This window comes from Dasypus novemcinctus, chromosome 2 (genome assembly GCF_030445035.2).
Source record: "Dasypus novemcinctus isolate mDasNov1 chromosome 2, mDasNov1.1.hap2, whole genome shotgun sequence".
Lineage (NCBI taxonomy): Eukaryota > Metazoa > Chordata > Mammalia > Cingulata > Dasypodidae > Dasypus > Dasypus novemcinctus.
Genome location: NC_080674.1, coordinates 150,125,668 through 150,144,769, shown reverse-complemented (window position 1 = coordinate 150,144,769; position 19,102 = coordinate 150,125,668). Strand labels below are relative to the sequence as shown.

Here is a 19,102-nt window from a genome sequence, read left to right as displayed (position 1 = left end):
GCTTCTATCTAGTTAGCAATAATAGACCAATATTGGCTCATTAACTGTGAGAAATGTACCATACTAATGTAAGATGTTAATATAGGGGAAACCAAATTGTGGGTTATATAGAAACTCTGGGGTATAGGAAGCCTGTACTACCATCACAATTTTTAAAAAATAAATCTAAAACTGTTCTAAATAGTTATTTTTAAAAATGGATAGAACAAGATGTACCTCAACTGACAAAGGTAAACCCAAAGAATTAGTGCAATGACAAGCTTAAAATGTTGCAAATTCTCTATCCTGACTTAAAAAAATTACTTAGTAGTTTATTTACATTTATCAGCTTTAGACCCAAATCTTTTATATAAAATCAAGAGACATCACCTCTCCAAACTACTATTTTGAGCAGGATAAATTAGGAGGAGCCTGCGAAGGGACCCTTTTGCAGGGACCCAAAAGGTTACTGTCACTATATGGTAAATCTCAGGCCACTAGTAAAAAAGGCCTTCATGAAACTAAACTAGGTACAAAATTCTTTGCACTATCATATACTTCCTAGATATAGCAACCTTGCAAAACCCATTTATTTCACAGGACATTCAGGGGGTTACCTCAACCTTTCATTTTAATTACTCAGAGACTAAATAAAGTACAATGTGACAGCAGGAGCCATCTTAAAACTCCTGTTTAAAAAATAAGACTTTATAAACCTACTACTGTTTTTGTTAAAATTGAGTGGTGAAGATTTTGTACCTAAGGAAGAAAGGAAGAGACACTCAGATAAACAAGTCTTTGAGACTAACTACCTGTGTTGGTTTTGTTTTCTTTTGCTTTTAATCATACATGGAAAAAAAAAATCCCATTTCTCTCATGAAATTGCTTCCTTCCTACTATACCATCAACATAATGTTACAACATCCCAAAATAAAATAATCTCTAGACAATCTCAACCAACCATTAACCAAAGAGACACTAAGCAGCTACTACTGAAAAAATTTCTGAACTGAATTCCTGTTCAACCACAGCAGGCACTGTTTTAGGTACATAATGGATACTTAAATTTTTGAATTTCCATTTATTATCAACTTACTTGTTAAGTAATTTTAGTTGTTATTTAAAATGTGCCAAATGGAACTCCATGGAAATATTTGGTTTAAATAAAACATGAACCCTAAATCCTAAGCTCAGTCACAAGCCCAGGTATGAGAGAAGGACTGTTCCATGACATTTTTGTTCTCACCTTAAGAATATCTGTTACATACCAAATAGTTTTCAAATGTCATCAGTAATCTTGGTGATAAAACAAATAGCAGCAACTCTGCTCTAAGTACGAGTCGGTTTCTTTTTCATTTTTATTTTTAAGATTAAGCATCTTCATTGACAATCCTGAAATACAATCCCTGCTTATTCAATGGCCCAAACCATACTCCCAAAATGGTTAAAGGGATTCCCCAGTTTTTAAAGACAAGGTAAAAAAAAGAACATGTTCACAAGCTGCAGCTGAATTCCTGTCCTCCCCCTCTCCCAAACTTTTCTTTTGCTACCAAGCCTTTCACCAAGCCATAAGGAAAGACATTTTTTCAAAAAACTAACAAAAAGCCAGAAACAGGGATCTAGATATTAAGCCAAAATTATTCCCCAAAACACTACTGTTTGCAAAAAAGGATAAGGAGCTAAATGTCCATAGCTCATTAAAAGAATACCTTAAGAGAAGACAGAGAAAGGAGAGAGAATTCAAAAAGTTAGAGTTGAAACTACAGTGGTACAGACAGTAAAGTTCTCAGCTTGTTCAATTTGGGAATAAATTGGGCTTTCTTCTATTCCAGCAGAGGAAATAAAAACATGAGCTGCTGCTGAATTAAATATTAAAACTGTCCTTACCAACTGAAGGTGAAAGGACATAATGTGGAACAAAAGGTAGCAGGACAGGTCATGTCGAATCTAGACTCTATTGTCCAGGAAAGTCGAAAAGGGCTGCAATTCTTCAGAGCCAGTAGATTTGGCTCAAAAGCAGTGGACTTTACATCACGAATAAATATCAGGTGATCCACAGTGTTTGTGGTATAAAAAATATCTTTAAATTATCTATAAACTTCTATTCTGAAGAGCAGTTCAAAATGACTCTGGGCCATCCAGTTAAGTTATAGATTAAAGCACTCCTTCAAAGGAAAACTAACTCAGCAGAAATTTAGGTTGGAAGGAATATGAGTAACATGGAGGAAATGAGATCAGGCTTGTAAAAGGATATAATTCTCAGTACAATTTTAATAGGGCTTCTACCCACCCTGGGTATATGGAGTAGTCCTGAGAGGGCTCCAACAGAAATGCCTTAGAGGGGATGATTCTCAGACACAAAAGGGTCTGTAAGTTTAAATCTTAACTCCTCTCCTTACCTTAGGAAAATAAATATGTAATTTTTAACTATTCAGACTTTGGAGCACATTGTAATATTTAATATTCTGTACTTTTCATTTCCTAAACCTTTGGCTTATCATTTTCTCAGTTTATGTTACAACGAAAAACATATGAATGTGCCTTAATAGGTAGTACCAAATAAAAATATAAATCTGTTCTCCCGTATCTTTTACATTGAATGAGTGATTGAAAGATACCCTAAATACCCTGCAAGGTTAATTTGTGTTCTTGACAAAAGATTGGGCAAACCATTCCACTTCCATAATCTTGAGCAGTAGGAGTTAATTAATCTTCAATCTCATCTTCCCAAATGTCTCCATTAACATCTACTGCATGGAACAACCTAGAAACATAAAATAAGGTAAATTTTGTATGCACTAAGAAGAAACTGAATATAATTTGCCCTTCCTTTTCTCAAAACTTTCTATACACTTCTGCTTACATTTTTGTGTATGTTTTCCTCTCTTTTAATGACTACACTGAAAGAGACTGAAATCTGAGTCCCTCTGAACAAGCTCCCTTAAAGTTTGTAAGAACAGACATTTTAGGATTAAGATAAGTCTTTATAGCCAAGGAAAAATAATCATGGGACATGATTATCACAAAATGCTGATACCCAATGTACAGAATATGTGGAACAAGCCAAGATAGAGGAAGTCAGGCAATTTAGGAGAAGCTGAACTCTTTCAAGACATTAATAACTCTACTACATGTCAAGCACTCCATTTTCTGTATCTTCAAAGTCCTTGCACCCTCTACTTGTAGAATGTTTTGTAGTCACTTACTTGTCCCTTTTCCCTTACACTACCTAAAATTTACACGCTTTCCAACTCTAGTTTCCAATTGTTCCTGGGCAGGTTTGTTTCTTCAACTTCTTTTACAGTCTCATATTACAAATGATTGTAGATGTTCTACAGCTTGTCTATTAACTTAACAAGGATCATCAACTGATACTGAAATTGGAGAGCTGTCAGAGAATACAATATTCACACTGTGCCAAGGAATTACTCCACAGGTTACTTATAATGAAAAGGAACACTTCCCTTTACAATGGAGCAAATGAGCAAACTTAGCGTCACTGAATAGAGGGACAATCTGACATGAGGGACCCCCTGATGTCATACAGTATGAAATACGCATCACCCCCCCCAGAGGTTTTCTTGTCCAAAATGTTACTCTAAATCTAATCAAACTTCAATTTAGACCTAACTTCCAGTTTACAGGAAAGACAACAGAGAAACAAGCTAAAAGACTCCATGGGAAATAAAACTCAGTACAACAGTACAATGTCATACAGGACAGCTGGCCTGGACTCCTCAAAAAGCCTATCACCCTCTACCCCCTACCATTACCACCCACACTCCAAAGGTTAGCAAAGATATTCTATATTAAAAGAAACTAAAGAGCTAGAATCAAATACAAAGACTGAACCTTGATGAGCTCCTGGTTTAATAAAATGGCTTTAAAAGACATTTTTAGGAAAAATTGCAAAGTTCTAAATAGGTATTATTTATTATTTATGGCTCCACTATTATGGAGAAGATTTCTAATCTTAGGAGATACATGTGTAAGTATTTAGGTTGAAGTGTCCTTTCTCCAACGTACCATCACATTCAGCAAAAAAGTTAGAGAGACTAGAGTAAAATATTATCAGGTGTTAATTTAGGTGGAAGGACACCTAATTTCCACCTAAATTCATAGTACCATTCTTTTATCTTTTCTGTATGTTTGAAAATTTTAAGCACAAAAAATTGGGAAGAATAGAAAATTAAAAATTTCCAGATAGTATGTTTTCATCATAAAACTTATTTTCATGAAAATACTATAGAAATTCCTTTATATGGGAAAACATGTAAGAGAATTCTCTGAGTATTTAAGTAACACGCTGGATCTGTGGTCTGCAAATCAAGTATAACAATTGCTGCTGTACCTAGAGAATTATATGTATACCTACCGGTTAAAACAAGGGGAAGAAGGATCAGTGAAATGTTTATAAGGGTTTGCTCTAGAGAGAGAACCCATGCAAATCCAGCAGAAATACTGCATGCAGCCAGTACATGTCATCTTGTTACATCCATCTAACTTCTGGTGGAAAGGACAGAAAGAGAAAAACATGAAGGCTATAAAAGCAAAAGAGAAACATACAAGCCAAAAAGATTCAGTACAACCTTTTCCTAGTCATTTTCCTTTTCTCTGCTATACATCAATGGCTATTTAACAAATGCTCCTATGACTAGAAACTTAGCAAAATCTCTTTTAATGAACAGTAGATAAAAGCCAAACATACATTTTGAGTGAAATAAGTACAGATTAATATTAAAATGTTGAATTTAACATGTGCAATTAAAACATTTTTACATAAATCTAAGGAAACATTTGGTTTCAAGTCCTCTGCTCTGTCATAGGGCTGAGGCCAGTCAAAAGAGATTAAATACAATGCCCATGTTCTTAACGGAGTAAGTGGGTAATCACCCTTAAGTTCAGTTCAGATATAATGGACTGGAACAGTCAAATCAAATGGAAAGATATATTTCAATTTTAAAATGTATTAAGATCTAATTATTTGGCTCAGATTAATGGAAAAATGTCTCCATTTCCTAAACAGACTTATTAAACAGGTGTGCTATATCCCAGCATAAATAGTTCTGAGGAAAAGTCAGACTTGATTTTTTTGTTTTTTTAATCATGTAGATGGATTGAGTTGGTAGTAGCTCTAGTATGGGCCTCTTTATAAGCCATTCAATTATGAGGTTGATATAATGTGAGAACAATTGTCACCACACAAAAGCACTGTGAAAAGGGAAGTCTACATTTAAGGTCAAAAACAATATTTAGGAGCGAATTTGCATCTTCCAAGTAAGAGGGTTTAATAAATACCAAAATGTGTTTTCTTATTAAATCATAAAATTGACCGATAGGGTTCTTGAGGCAATTGTAACATGCTTACAAGTCTGTTTATCTCCAAATCCATCCCCAAACATTTACCTCTATGGGAGTCCCACAACATGGGCAGCTCTTTGAGTTCTTTTCTAGCCACTCCTTACTTTCCATCTCTTCCAGTGCCTTCTGAATCACCCTCTTACCATACCTCTGTTCCAAAAATCTTTTATTGGCCTCATCTGCTTGCAAGTATTCATTTCGTAAGTCCATTAACTTCTCTAGAAGGTGAAATGGAAAATTAACTTTTATACAACTTTGCAATGCTGGCTAAAAGCCATTAAAAATGAATCAAAGTATCTTTTAAAAAATAAAAAAGTGGGGAAAAAAAGAGAAGAAAAACACTCGGATTAAAAAAAAAAAAAAAATGGCCATAACCACTGATTACTGAAAAATGCTATTTCTGGGACTTTAACATAAGGAAATACTCCAAAGAAAAGTCATATGCATAGAGAGGCATATAACAATGGAAAGCCAATTAAATGGCCAAGGGAATAGAAATTATGTGTGAAAGAGCCATTTAATGACATAATATTCAGTTATTAAAAGCTTATGGGAGTGGAGGTGGCTCAAGAGATTAGGCACCTCCCTCCCATGTGGCAGGCCCGGGGTTTGGTTCCTGATGCCTCCTAACAAAAGAAGACAAGCTGACAATGAGCACAAACAACCAGGGGTAGAGAAATAAATAAATAAATAAATCTTTTTTTTAAAAAAAAGGCATACTATTAGGAAGGCTATGGCACAGCTAAAACACTCATAATAGAATCCAAAAAAAAAATTTTATTAGGCAGTGGACTTGGCCCAGCGGTTAGGGCGTCCGTCTACCACATGGGAGGTCCACGGTTCAAATCCCGGGCCTCCTTGATCCGTGTGGAGCTGGCCCACGTGCAGTGCTGATGCTCACAAGGAGTGCCCTGCCACGCAGGGGTGTCCCCCACGTAGGGGAGTCCCACGCGCAAGGAGTGCACCCCTTAAGGAGAGTTGCCCAGCGCGAAAGAAATGGGCTGCACACACGGAGAACTGACACAACAAGATGATGCAACAAAAAGAAACACAGATTCCAGTGCCACCAAAACAACAGAAGTGGACAAAGAAGATGCAGCAAATAGACACAGAGAACAGACAACCGGGGTGGGGGCGGGAAGGGGAGAGAAATAAATAAATCTTTAAAAAAAAAAATTATTTTAGAACTATGTGAGAAGCAGATTTGGCTCAACTGATAGAGTGTCCGCCTACCATATAGGTGGTCCAGGATTCAAATCCAGAACCTCCTGACCTGTGTGGTGAGCTGGCCCACATACAGTGCTGACGCATGCAAGGAATGCCATGCCACGCAGGGGTGTCCCCTGCGTAGGGGAGTTCCACGCACAAGGAGTGCATCCCACAAGGAGAGCCGCCCCACATGGAAAAAGCACAACCTGCCCAGGAGTGCCACAGCACACTTGGAGAGCTGATGCAGCAAGATGACGCAACAAAAAGAGACACAGATTCCCGGTGCTGCTGACAAGAATGCAAGTGTACAGAGAAGAACACACAACAAATAGACACAGAGAGCAAACAATGCAGAGGAGGGAAGGGGAGAGAAATAAATAAAAAATAAATGTTTAAAAAAAAGAACTATGTAAAAAATCACGCATGCATGAACGACAAAGAACAGAAGGGAAACCCCAACTAGAAAGGTGGTAGAAAAATAGATTACTTTTTCCTTTGATTTTGCTTTATTAATGTTGATATATTTATGCGACTAACAGTATACAGTAAAATAATGATATCTCAAAGATAGTAGCAACTAGTAACTATCTTAATAGTTAACACTTTGCATTTTACACTTTGCATTATACATGTATTAGCTGTTTTTCAAACCATCTATGGCGAAGAACCATTTTTTCCTCCTCCAATCTATCAAAGACTAATACTTTTGAAAAACACAATAAAAATGAATCAGAAAAATTAAATGAAAAAGATAAAAAATACAACCTTAAAAAAAAAAAGAATAAAAAAATGAAAAAATAATACAACCCTAAATTTTTTATTATGGGATTTGATTGACACAAAATTAATCTGTCAAATAGCTATAAAAGTGTCTAACCCTGACTCTCAATTTCTACACTTATCTCATCATGGTCTGGAATAACAAATACAACTTTGAGTAGCACTGTATTAGTTTACTTCATCCTCACACTATTCCTATGAAATAGCTTTTATTATCATCCCTATTATAGTATGAAAGAGACTAAAGCCACCAAAGTCCAAATTAAATCAATGTCAAGGGCCTGATTGCCCAGTACTTACCTAGATCAGAAATGGCAAATGGGTTTCACCTCCTGTGACTACATCATGTGGTAGCTTTCTGAAGTGCTGTGTTGAGGAAGACTCTGAAGCCTCCCTCTACTCAGTAAGAAAGCACTTGATGGCTTATCAGACATGTGCCATGGAAACAAGAGTAGCAGCTTAGAAGTTCTATATCTGCCATCTAGGATCTACGTTATTGCATGTTCATAGTTAAAAATTACCTTGTCATTCCTTCTCCTGTAATGACCCCCCTAATATGACCATGTCTTGTTTCCTTACTTCCTTCAAATCTTTATCCTGCCCACTTTGAGAATGCCTCCTCTCCCATTTCCCTAACTAAAACCTTATCCCCACCCCCTGCCTTCCTCAGAGCATTGCATATCCTATCTCTACTTTATTTCTTTTTCTCCTTAGCACTTACCACCATGTTGTATCCTTATTAGTTTTGTTTGCCTGGCTCCCCCACTAGGATATTAGTTTCATAAAGGCAGAGATTTTGTCCTTTTGGTCATTGCTATAACCCAGTACCTAGGACAGTAAATGGCACAAAAATATCTGTTGAATGCATACTCCCAATTTTAAGTGATAAGGCTTTTTTATGGGGGAGAGGGTTAGAGGGGTTGGGGCCTCACAGTTACAGCTTACCTGCGGTGACCTTACACGGAGAGACTCCGTGGTAGGTCAATCTGCACAAGGTACAGAAGGCAAAATTGCAGCTGGAGCAGATGCCCATGGTGCCACCTGGCTCCTGCATCACAGGCAGTTGGCAGCATGGGCGGGGGCAGTACACCACATCGGCCATCAGGTCCAAGGTAGACTGGAGGAGAAGGCGGTCATAACGAGCAAATAGCTCTGCTTCCACTAGCTCTTTGACCTGGAGGGTAATATAAAACACCATAGGTTTAATGATTCCCCAACCAGTTCTGATCCTGACGAGATTCTTAGGATATTGGTGCAAACTAGACAGACACAGAAATTAAAACCCTCTTCCTCACTGCAAAATCAAACCAAGCATGGAAACAGACTACATCGTAATGGAGGTAGTGGTTAACATGGATCTACACATTTGTCAAAACTAAACAAACTATACTCCTTAAATGGGAATAGTTTAAGTAAAATTATACCTTAACAAAGTTGATTTTAAAAATCCAACCAAGTAGGCTATCCCTATCTTAAGGTCTGTAACTGACTCAGTTAACCACTTCAAGGGACGTCCCCTACATATCCCAACCTCACACAGATAGGCTAGGGCTTCCCCAAGGTTGATGTGAACCTAGCAGATATGCAAAGTAAATTACCAACATTATTTTACAGTTACTTTTTAACAACTGATTCCTGTCTAGGACCACCTATTCCAAGAACAGCAAAGGAAGATTAACATTTGCTTAAACAGTAAAGTATGACCACAGCATCCTTGATAGATACTGTAACAACTTGTGGGCTGGCTCCAAGGCCTCACACTGCACTGAGCCCTACCAAGGACATGCCTGAGAAGACTTTCTCCCCTTACGAAAGAGAAGGACAAAGCTACCAGCAGAGTAAGCAGTTACCTGACCAGGGGTGGCCACCGAAGGACACTTTGGTTCTGGGCAGTTGAGGCAATGAACTTGGCCATCTTTGATCTGGATTTCAAAGTAGTCCTTCAGACAGGCTTTGCAGTACACATGCCTGCACTCCAAGAAGTACATGCATTCACTGCCTAGCTTCTCACAGAAACAGATATTGCACAGGAACAATTTACTGTTAAAGCATTTTTTCTGCTGAGCTTGATCAAAGTCCAAGATTTCCTGGATCAGACTCGACAATGACTCCACATCCTGCACAGCTCTTTCATCCACCACTTCCTCCTGGTCTACATCCGATCCAGCAGCACCATTTCCAAAATCTAGCTCTGTGTTGAGAGAGGCTTGAGCTGTCCTCCTTTGCACTTTTCCCTGAGAACCCATCTTGAGCTCAAAAGGAGAGACAATATTCAGGTACGCTAACGTCTCTTCCTTAAGAAACTGCATCCAGGCAAACAGTACCACGGTGCCGCGGTGTTCTTCCCACAGATTGTCTAAGTGCTTGCACAGAGCAGATAGCTAGGAGAAAACAAAGGATGCTGGTGAATTTAGAAAGGAAGATGATAAGGCCAATGCCTGATTTCCCTTAAACCTTTTTAACTTGTAAGTTTAGGCCCTTATACTCTGTTGACACCATTTTTCACTGCTGTGATAAAGCTTGCTACAAAATAGCATCAAGTTTCTTATCAAAGCACTTCTTCATCTATTCAGGAACATGAGCCAGAATAGAACAGACTCAGAAGCAAAAAGTATCACAAAAACAAGAGAAATGGCAAGATTCCACAGAAGGAAAAAAAAAAAAACTAGATTTACATAAGAGCTGATGAAATGGAGGATTTTTCTGTTCTTTGCTTTGATATTATTATATATTTCATGTAGGAGAGAAAGAGATCTGCTTCTAAAATGAACTATTTCAGGAAGCGGACTTGGCCCAATGGATAGGGTGTCCACCTACCACATGGGAGATCCAGGGTTCAAACCGCAGGCCTCCTTGACCCATGTGGAGCTGGCCCATACGCAGTGCTGATGCGCACAAGGAGTACCGTGCCACGCAGGGGTGTCCCCTGTGTAGGGGAGCCCCATGCACAAGGAGTGTGCCCCGTAAGGAGAGCCGTCCAGCACGAAAGAAAGTGCAGCCTGCCCAAGAATGGCACCGCACACATGGAGAGCTGATACAACAAGATGACACAACAAAAAGAAACACTGATTCCTGGTGCCACTGATAAGGACAGAAGCAGTCACAGAAGAACACAAAACAAATGGGCACAGAGAGCAGACAACTGGGGGGAGGGGATAGAAATAAATTTAAAAAATTAATCTTTTAAAAAAATAAAAAAATTAAAATAAATGAACTATTTCTACTCCTTTGACATCCTATCCCTGTAGATGCCCTAGAATAATAGTTAGAAAAAGAACAATTTAAAAATACCACTCGAGTTTCTAAGTTAATTCTAACTTTCAATCCTATCAAAAAGCCAACTCATCTGAAAGTCACTAACAGAATTCAACTTCAGTCCCTGTTACTCAGATTTACACACTGGTTTTAACTAATCTGGGCATCCATCAAATCATGGTTAATGGAAGAAAGCAGACTGATACTGTGCCTGGGCATAAACAAGTCCTCAGCATGGTCTGATTGCTATAGGGAAATCTTTCCCAAACTAAACAATTAAAATTTATACTATTTAGATTTTTTTTTTCCCTTAAAAGTGATCTGTTCAATTTGAAAAGCAAATATAAGAAGATTTTCCATTAGAAAGGTATTATATTTGTTAAGTAAAGCTTAGGAACTATAAGCAGCTTTTCTTTTTAGGTAAACATCCAAAAGTAAGACTTCTAGATGGCAAACAAATTTTGTAAATTTAAACAAGTGAGAAAGGACTGCTTTTTCATTTGCTGCTCCATGTAGTAATGTCCACTAAACCCTACACAGCACTCACTTATTGAAGAATTCAAGACTGAACAACTAGTGCTTTTTCACATTTGCGTGAATATGCTTCTGGGATTAACTTTTCTTTTGAGAAACTCTGCTGAAATCTGCAAAATACAACAAATATTAAAAGAGAAGTGCTGAGTGTTGTGTGAACCACCAAGTCCAATGAAAAGCCATCTCCCCCATGCTCTTTCTTCTCCACCTTCTTCTAAAAAGCTGGGATGCCTATGAGGAGAGACATAGAGGGAAAGAAGCAAGAGAGAGAGAAAGAGAGACTGTGTGTTTATGTGTATTGGGGGAAAAGGGGAAAAATGGAAAATACTAGAAGACTAAACTCACTTTCCTCCACCCACCTGTCCCAATTCAGGGAATGGCAGGTCCATGAGTCAACTTCACTATCAACATGTGAGATTCAGAATGCCAAGGAATCTGGGCCCACAATGAAGAAGATTTGAACAAAGAAGGAACATAACAGACCAATCAAAAATGTCAATTAAATGCACAAAAATTTATTTGATAAAGAATCCTACTATAATTATAGCTGTAAAACATAAGATAATAAACAATCCTCCTCCCTCTTCCTCCCCCAAAAAGCCAGTATTAAGTACATGCTGTTAGTCTGGAATCTGAAACTGCCACCACATACTCAGTAAATTTGTCCGTGTGTGTGTGCATACATGTACATATACACATTCATGGGCAGAAAGCATCAAGGGCTCTCTCGAGAAATGTAGAAATGTGACTTCAAAATATCTAAATAATTCAGATAAATACCAGTGATCTTAATGTCAAACAACCTTGATATTCTTGGGAAATAATCCATTCTCCTCTCTTGCATCTATCACTTCTGGCAGATATTAGAATGTAAAGTAATATTATTTATATGTATTATCGTTTGTTTGTTTTTTAGGTACTAGGGCTGGGAATTGAACCCCAGACCTTGTATGTGGGAAGCTGGCACTCAACCACTGAACCACATCGACTCCCTGAGTTGTTTTTTTCATTTGTTTGCTTGTGGTTTTTTTGTTTTTAGGTGAAACCAGGGATGGAACCCAGGTCCTCCCCTGTGGGAAACAGGCGTTCAACTGCTTGAGCCACATCCACTCCCTACTATCCTTTTTTAAAGTTCAATTTTGTTTTTAAACCATTAGGTCAATTTTTCAAAGGCACTCTCATCTAAAATATGAGACTGCTGGCTGGAGGAATAAAAACTACACCATCAAAAACGGGTTATTCTTTGAGGTCAGCAACTCTGACAGCTTTTGTCTTAAATACATCAGTCTATCAATCTTCATCATGACTTCTACAAAAATAGCTACTATTGATCCACGATCTATCCCAGGATACTTTTTATTAGCTTTCAAGTCATATTTATGTCTCAATCAAGTCTGAGGTTAATAGCAGGACAGAATATATAACCCAAAGGAAATGAAGGCTCTTAATAGCACGTCTAAGCCTTATAAGAGATCTACAGGAATTGTACACATTTCTATTTATGTGCATTTAGAACTAGGTAAGATCAGTCAACAATTATTTATTAATATACAGATCTTTAAAAGTAAAACCACTTATTATATTTACTTAGAAAACTGTTTATTATAAATGCATTAGCCCCATTTCAGTCCTCCTAATTAAAATTAAATCTTTCATTTAAGGAATGTATAAGAAATTGAGGGGAAAAAATAATATCAACATCTATGGAAAATGAGGAGGCCCTCATAGTCATCATTACAACACTGATTAAATGGGAAAATAGCAAAACAAGAAACAATATATTTGATTAAAAATTATTCCTACTATAACCCATAATAATTAATAGTTTAAATTACTGTTATTCCTTTCTAAAACACCAAAACATTTTCAATTCATTAACATTAGGATTCACGAAGACAAGGGGGAAAAATTATAAAATCAAGCCATTTGTTCTTCATGCATTGAATTTAAGATCTCAAGACAGTCTTCAACTAAGGATGATTTTCTAAGTTAATAAAAATGAATAGGAGAAATTAAGTATCGGGTCTAACCTGAGTTGGTGACAGCCATTTGCCACTAAGAGTGAATGAAGGTGGGGAGGAGGATGGATAATCTGGTGGCAGTTCAAAGTTCAGCACAAGTGGAGGCAGAAAGCAAATGGTGTATTCAAAGCCACTATTCTGGAGACACTCATTTGAGTTGCCTGAACCAAAAACAAAGATTAGAAAGGATCAGTTGGTCAACACTTGTGTGTCTTATTACTGTTGAGCAGAGCTCAAGAATGACTTAATGCTTTAAATTGAGGGGATAAAAATCCTCCCCCAAAGCACTTTCTATTCCCTAATTTTCACTTCGTAGCTACTACCTTAAAAAAAAAAAATCTCGTAAGCTCTTGAAAAATCAACTAAGCACCATGTGAAATGCATAATAAAGATACACAACTTATACTTTTGAGTACAATTCCTAATAGTAAGGAGTAATATGCAATGTTTCTTTTTGTTCTTTTCCAACAGATGATTAGAGACACAATCAAGAGAAAAGGACATTTATTTCTATCAAACAACCATGACCTACTTAGATCATCATGTGCCCACAGCCCATGAATCACAGCTGGAAAAATCTGTGCCAACACAGTGATCTAAGGTTCGAGGGCATGGTACAGCACACAACACTTGCACAATCAAAATCTCATTTAAATTATTGCACTAATTTTTTTTACTCAATGTCTTTATAGAAGAAACATTTTGAGAAAATGTGCATCAAGGTCTTCTGCGAACATTTGTTTTTTCTGAAGCAAAAAGTTACAGAGTAACAGCATGTGCCACATATTTATGGCAATTGAAATGATTCTGGAAACCATACCGTAGTAACAACCACCATCGTACTTTAAAGTTTTCCAAGTGTTCACATACATTATTTCATTTACTCTGTGATTATCATTATTTAACAGTCAGTGACTCATGGCTGATAAACCGCTAGTTAGAGGAAAATTAGAATGTATGAAATATGCAGGATAATCCTCCAATTAAATGGTAAAAAAGGAAGAATCAAATTGAAATGACTTACCCCCATTCCAATTTGCAATCAAAATGGAAATAAGCATTAACTCAGTAATACTGGCAGTTATTAAACTAATGCATATAAACACAAGATGATAGCTTAGGACACACTAAGAAATTGAAAATGATCTTTATTGAAAAAAATCTGTTTAGGAGAATAGTATTGACTAACCGCTCACAAATATCTTGAAATTTTGTGGCAAATCCAAATAGATCCTGGTTTCTCCACCTTGGACGGACTCTGCCTTTCTAAATTCATCTCCATCATAAATGCTTGCCAAGGCCAGCAATTCATCCTCCTGAGCTTCTCGGTCTTCTGACGACATTTAATTTTCTGAGGAGCTACAATCATTCAAATCAGTTAAGAAGAGGCACTGAGTTAGGAAAACTTTAGAGGCACTTAAAAGTTCCTCACAAAAAACTATAAAGGATTAATCAATATTTCCACTTTTCTTGCTAAGCTAAAAATGACTGGCATATCTAGCATTCCATTAGCTTTGCAATAGCAATAGTCTCTTTTTAAATGTAACATTTAAAAGAAAATAAAGAATTTTAAAAAATAGCAATAGTCTCTTCAAAAAGGATGTTTGTAGTGCTTCAGATTGCTGGTTTTGATCAATTAGGTATTTTATGGCTGATGGAATAGGGGAGGAAGAGCAAGAATTTTAAATTTTTTTAAAAAGACCAAAAAAAATTACTTTGGTTTCTCCACAGAACCTAGCAAAGCACCTTGCTCACAAAAGGAGTCAAAGTAGGGAAACGGACTTGGCCCAGCGGTTAGGGTGTCCGTCTATCACATGGGAGGTCTGCGGTTCAAACCCCGGGCCTCCTTGACCCATGTGGAGTTGGCCCTTGCGCAGTGCTGATGTGCACAAGGAGTGCCCTGCCATGCAGGGGTGTCCCCCATGTAGGGGAGCCCCCACTGTGGTTGACAACAACAGAAGCGGACAAAGAGACACAGAGAACAGACAACCGGGGTGGGGGAGGGGGAGGGGGGGGGGCGGGAATTAAATAAATAAATAAATCTTTAAAAAAAAAAAGGAGTCAAATTATATTTGATATACTTCTTTTTATTATTTTTTATCTTTTTTAAATACTTAAGAATAAATTAATTTTGGGAAGCAGCTGTGGGTCAAGCAAAGTTCTGAAATAATACTGGGTTTTGTCAAAGCCAAGAAGCCATAGATTTTAAGATTTAACATTATTTTAGGTAACACAAAGAAAGAAAACACACTACAATTAAAGTGTGAAGCAATACTTTATCAAAGCAACTGAAAGATGCAACACAATTTCAGAGAATTTAAATGTGAAAAATTATGCAATGATAAGCTATGAAAATAACTTTAATAAAACAAAAATAAATTATTCTGTCAATTAAAATAGTGTACTATAATTGCATTTGCAAATATGCTGCTTCTCAACAAAAATATTTCTAAAATGTGAAATGTACAAAATTTAAAAGTTAGGACAGGGAGTGGATGTGGCTCAGACAATTGGGCACCCGCCTCCCACATGTGAGGTCCCAGGTTCAGTTTCCCATGCCTCCTAAAGAAGGAAACAAACAGGCAATGAGTAGACCGGTGAGAAAGCCACGGTGGTGGGGGAAGGAGTTGGACATATTTTTTTACCATTTAGGTGCCAATTCATTTAAACAAGGTCATTTTAAATGATACCATTTTCAAAAAATAATTCCCTGCAAGCCAATAATAATGGCTCTGCTTAAGCTGCATCCCTTTCTAAGAAGACACAGAGTGACATGTTCTCTTTGAAGTTAGTACCTGTTAATGACAACCAGAAGAAAAGAATATCAACACTACAGTCTGTATCTCAGTTCAGGGAGTTTGGAACTCATGCAAACCCCATTTACTCTCTGGCCAGTGGAGATGTGACTGCTGATGCTGGATAAGAGGCCAAGATGTGGGGCTCATACTAAGTATACTATGGAAATCCTGCCATCTGCAGAAAAAAAATACAGAAAATGGTGTAAGGACACTCTCTAAATTTAAATTCTTAATTCCCAATAATACCACTTAAATCAAACATATCCTACACATACTCAGGTCTATATCTACAAGTGAATATTACTCTCCTAGAACAGCCTGAGCACAGCCAGGACTTGCAGGTCCCAGCAATGACAGAGGCCTTATCTGACTGCCTCAGCCCTGGGAGGAGCCGAGGAGGAACACCACCGTCAGAGGAGAGGCAGGACACCACGCTCCATGACAAACATCTTCTTGGTTTTGGTCTTTTCTCCTTTCCTCTTCTGTTTTCTCTATTCCTTCATCTCCCATTCACCTCCAGTTTTTCCTCTTTCCTGCTAATCCTGCCAGTGACATTCAAGGTCAGGTTAATTTAAATATGATGGCAGAATATTTTAAAACAAAACAACACGACATATACACACAAACTGTTTAAGTTTTATTCTAAATACTTCAGAGCCAGGGTTGTTACCCATAGGGAGTAAGGTTGGGGGGTAGGGGGAGTCCACAGAGGGACTATGGAAATGTATGAAATCATAAAATATAAACCAGTTTCTTGGATTTGTGACTTCCAAATAAACTGAGAATGAGATTCTGAATCAATCTGCATTTATTGAATACCTAACATTTAGTGTATTAAGTCCTTTCCCATTACCTTATTTAATTTTAAACAATTTTACCAGGTGGTAGACACAGTGAAAATGTGATTTGTTTCTTCCTGTGAAATCGTTTACAAATGGTGTGAGAGACAAATTTAGTTTCTTGGTGTTAAGTTAGTGTTCTTCATCTTATCTACACATGAGAATCTCCATGAGGAACGTCTTTTAAAAATCCCAATATCTAGGCCACACCCCAGACCAAATAAACAGAATCTCCGGATTGGCCCACAACATTAGCTTTCCAGGCTCTCTAGGTGATTCCAATGAGCAGTCAGGATTGAGAACCTCTGCTCCACGCAGTGTTTCCCTCTGATGGAAACTAAGACCTATACTACCAGATCCCAGCTTCCAAAGCTGCCACCAGACCCCATTCCTTTTTTCAGGGCTCTGACTTCCATTTCCTTCTACCTGATTCTATCCACTCAGCCTTCAAGGCCCCCTCCAAAGCTCCCCTTTCACGTAGCTTTTTTCCAATTGACATCATGACGTTCTTTAAAATCCAGCCAAGCTTGTTTACTGTATCGTTCCTAAGACATTGACACATCCCATCCTGCAATACAGTAGTTTAAGAATTTGCACTTTCTCTCCTGCTAGACTGCATTAGCTGCTCAGGAAAGGTGGTCTTTTCTATCTGTATATTGTTCTCAGTATCCAGCCGTGTCTTGCATTAGACACTGGAAAAAATATAAAATTGACTTATGCTGGAATAGGGGACCAGAAGCATCGGGCACAGTCACCATTCTGCCACATCCCACCAGAAGCAGGGAATGGGTCACAATAACAGTAACATTTAATGGTCTCTATTTGCGTGTCAGGCACATCGTGCTGAGCCCTTTAACTGCATTAACTCATGATATTCTCCTACAACCACATGAAATAAGTCCTATTCTTATCTCCATTGTAAGTAAGAAAAATGACAGGTTAGGTCCCCTTCTGGCCTAAATCTGGATTCAAATTACTGTTTCCTCATCTATAAAACGGAACGAGAATAAATCCCGACGGCATCAGACAGCTAATTCAAATTTAATATTAGTTTTGAGAAACGGAAAACCTCTACGCCAGCGAGGGAAGCCCCTCTCCCTCCAGGTCCCCCTATGGCCTGGGAAAATCCTACTCATTCTTCCAGGCCACACCTTGCAGACTCCAGCCCGGGGGCCGGCCCTCGCTCCGGGATCAGCACGCCGCCGCCGGGGTCTCCGCGAGCGCGCTCGCCCCGCGGCGGCCGAGTCGCTGTGTGTGCGTCTCAACCACAGCCTGAGGCAGGCAGGCCCCAACCTCGCTATCTGCCCCAGCGTTTGGCACACAGGGGGCGCTGTGCGGGCATGTCGGGCGTGGGCTGGCCCCGGGGCGCCCGGATGCGGCACGGACCCGACCTTCGTCTTCCAGCTCGCGGAGCGCCCGCGGGGTGGGGTGGTCTAAGTCGATCCTGATGGGCGGGGGGAGACCCGTCCCGGGATCGCGGGGCTGAGGCCCACTGCGCAGTCCCGGCCCGGCCGCCCTTTCTGCCTCCAGCGCCGGAGCGCGTCCCCACTGTACCTTCCTGCCCTCCCGCCGTGCCGGGCCCAAGAGTTCCGCCTCCCGCCCTAGCCCGGGCCCCCTCACCGCCACTCGCCCGCTAGGCTTAGCGACGCCCGCCTCAACCTGCGCGCCGCCTCTTCCGCCCTGGGAGCTGTCAGCTGAGTGAAGCCGGCGAGACAGGGGCGGCCGCCGGCGTGGAGGTGGCTCCGCGCAGCCGCTGTGACCGCCCCGGGCCCTTGGGCGCCCCTTGCAGGTCGGCGGTGGCGCTGCAGGCGCGACCACCCTCGCCCCACCACTACCCGACAAACTGAAGTATGCCTTTGGAGAAGAAGATAGAAATGCAGGTTCTAGGACCTCGCGCTGGGACGACTTCTTTCAGGAAACCTGGGGTGGAGATCTGGAATTCCAGTGTGTGTTTGTTTGTTTGTTTGTTTGTTTACAATTCCTAGAGATGACTATGAGGCCAGAGATCAGGTGGGGAAGCAGACTGAGATTGTCGGGGGCGTTCTGCCCCCGACAGGCCCGCACCACCAAAGCAGTTCCTTCAGCTGTTCTTACTTTAACAGTGAGCAGTTAGGATGATTCAAGCTCTGTGTTAAGTACTGTGGGTACATTCGCTCTTTATCTTTACAGTAACTTTATGATTAGGTACTATTTGTTATTCCCACTTTACAAATAAGACTTAGAGAAGTTCAAAAATTACCAAAAGTCACCTGATTATAGAGAGACTGAGTGGGGATTAAAATTAAATGCTCCCTGCTTCACCCATATACAAAAGCCAATTAAAAAT

The 19,102-nt window shown here is 39.2% G+C and overlaps 1 protein-coding gene across 9 annotated transcripts; it reads right to left on the bottom strand.

Moving 5' to 3' along the window:
• Nucleotides 1-1,319: 1,319 nt before the first annotated feature.
• RNF14 (ring finger protein 14) lies at nucleotides 1,320-18,550 on the bottom strand. Of its 9 annotated transcripts, none has more exons than XM_058280020.1 (10): nucleotides 18,397-18,533; nucleotides 16,213-16,479; nucleotides 15,935-16,112; nucleotides 14,329-14,498; nucleotides 13,149-13,300; nucleotides 9,180-9,710; nucleotides 8,275-8,503; nucleotides 5,386-5,558; nucleotides 4,355-4,485; nucleotides 1,320-2,743 (listed from the first exon to the last, which is right to left on the bottom strand). In XM_058280020.1, exons 4-10 carry the CDS (start codon nucleotides 14,480-14,482, stop codon nucleotides 2,686-2,688), a joined length of 1,428 nt encoding a protein of 475 aa, XP_058136003.1. In that variant the 5' UTR covers nucleotides 14,483-14,498; nucleotides 15,935-16,112; nucleotides 16,213-16,479; nucleotides 18,397-18,533; the 3' UTR covers nucleotides 1,320-2,685. The 9 variants fall into 9 exon arrangements, with proteins under 9 accessions (XP_058136003.1, XP_071066442.1, XP_058135985.1 ...); XM_071210341.1 differs by having other exon boundaries at nucleotides 18,407-18,528; XM_058280002.2 differs by having other exon boundaries at nucleotides 16,346-16,479; nucleotides 18,397-18,484.
• Nucleotides 18,551-19,102: the final 552 nt, after the last annotated feature.

Excerpts from the sequence above, each read along its gene's own strand:
- RNF14 (XM_004452605.4), bottom strand. The coding sequence starts at position 14,482 with ATGTCGTCAGAAGACCGAGAAGCTCAGGAGGATGAATTGCTGGCCTTG. Across the intron at positions 5,559-8,274 it reads TCCGTGTAAGGTCACCGCAG|AGAAGTTAATGGACTTACGA; the intron begins GTAAGCTGTAAC and ends TTCACCTTCTAG. Across the intron at positions 2,744-4,354 it reads TCTTCCCCTTGTTTTAACCG|GTTGTTCCATGCAGTAGATG; the intron begins GTAGGTATACAT and ends TTATGTTTCTAG.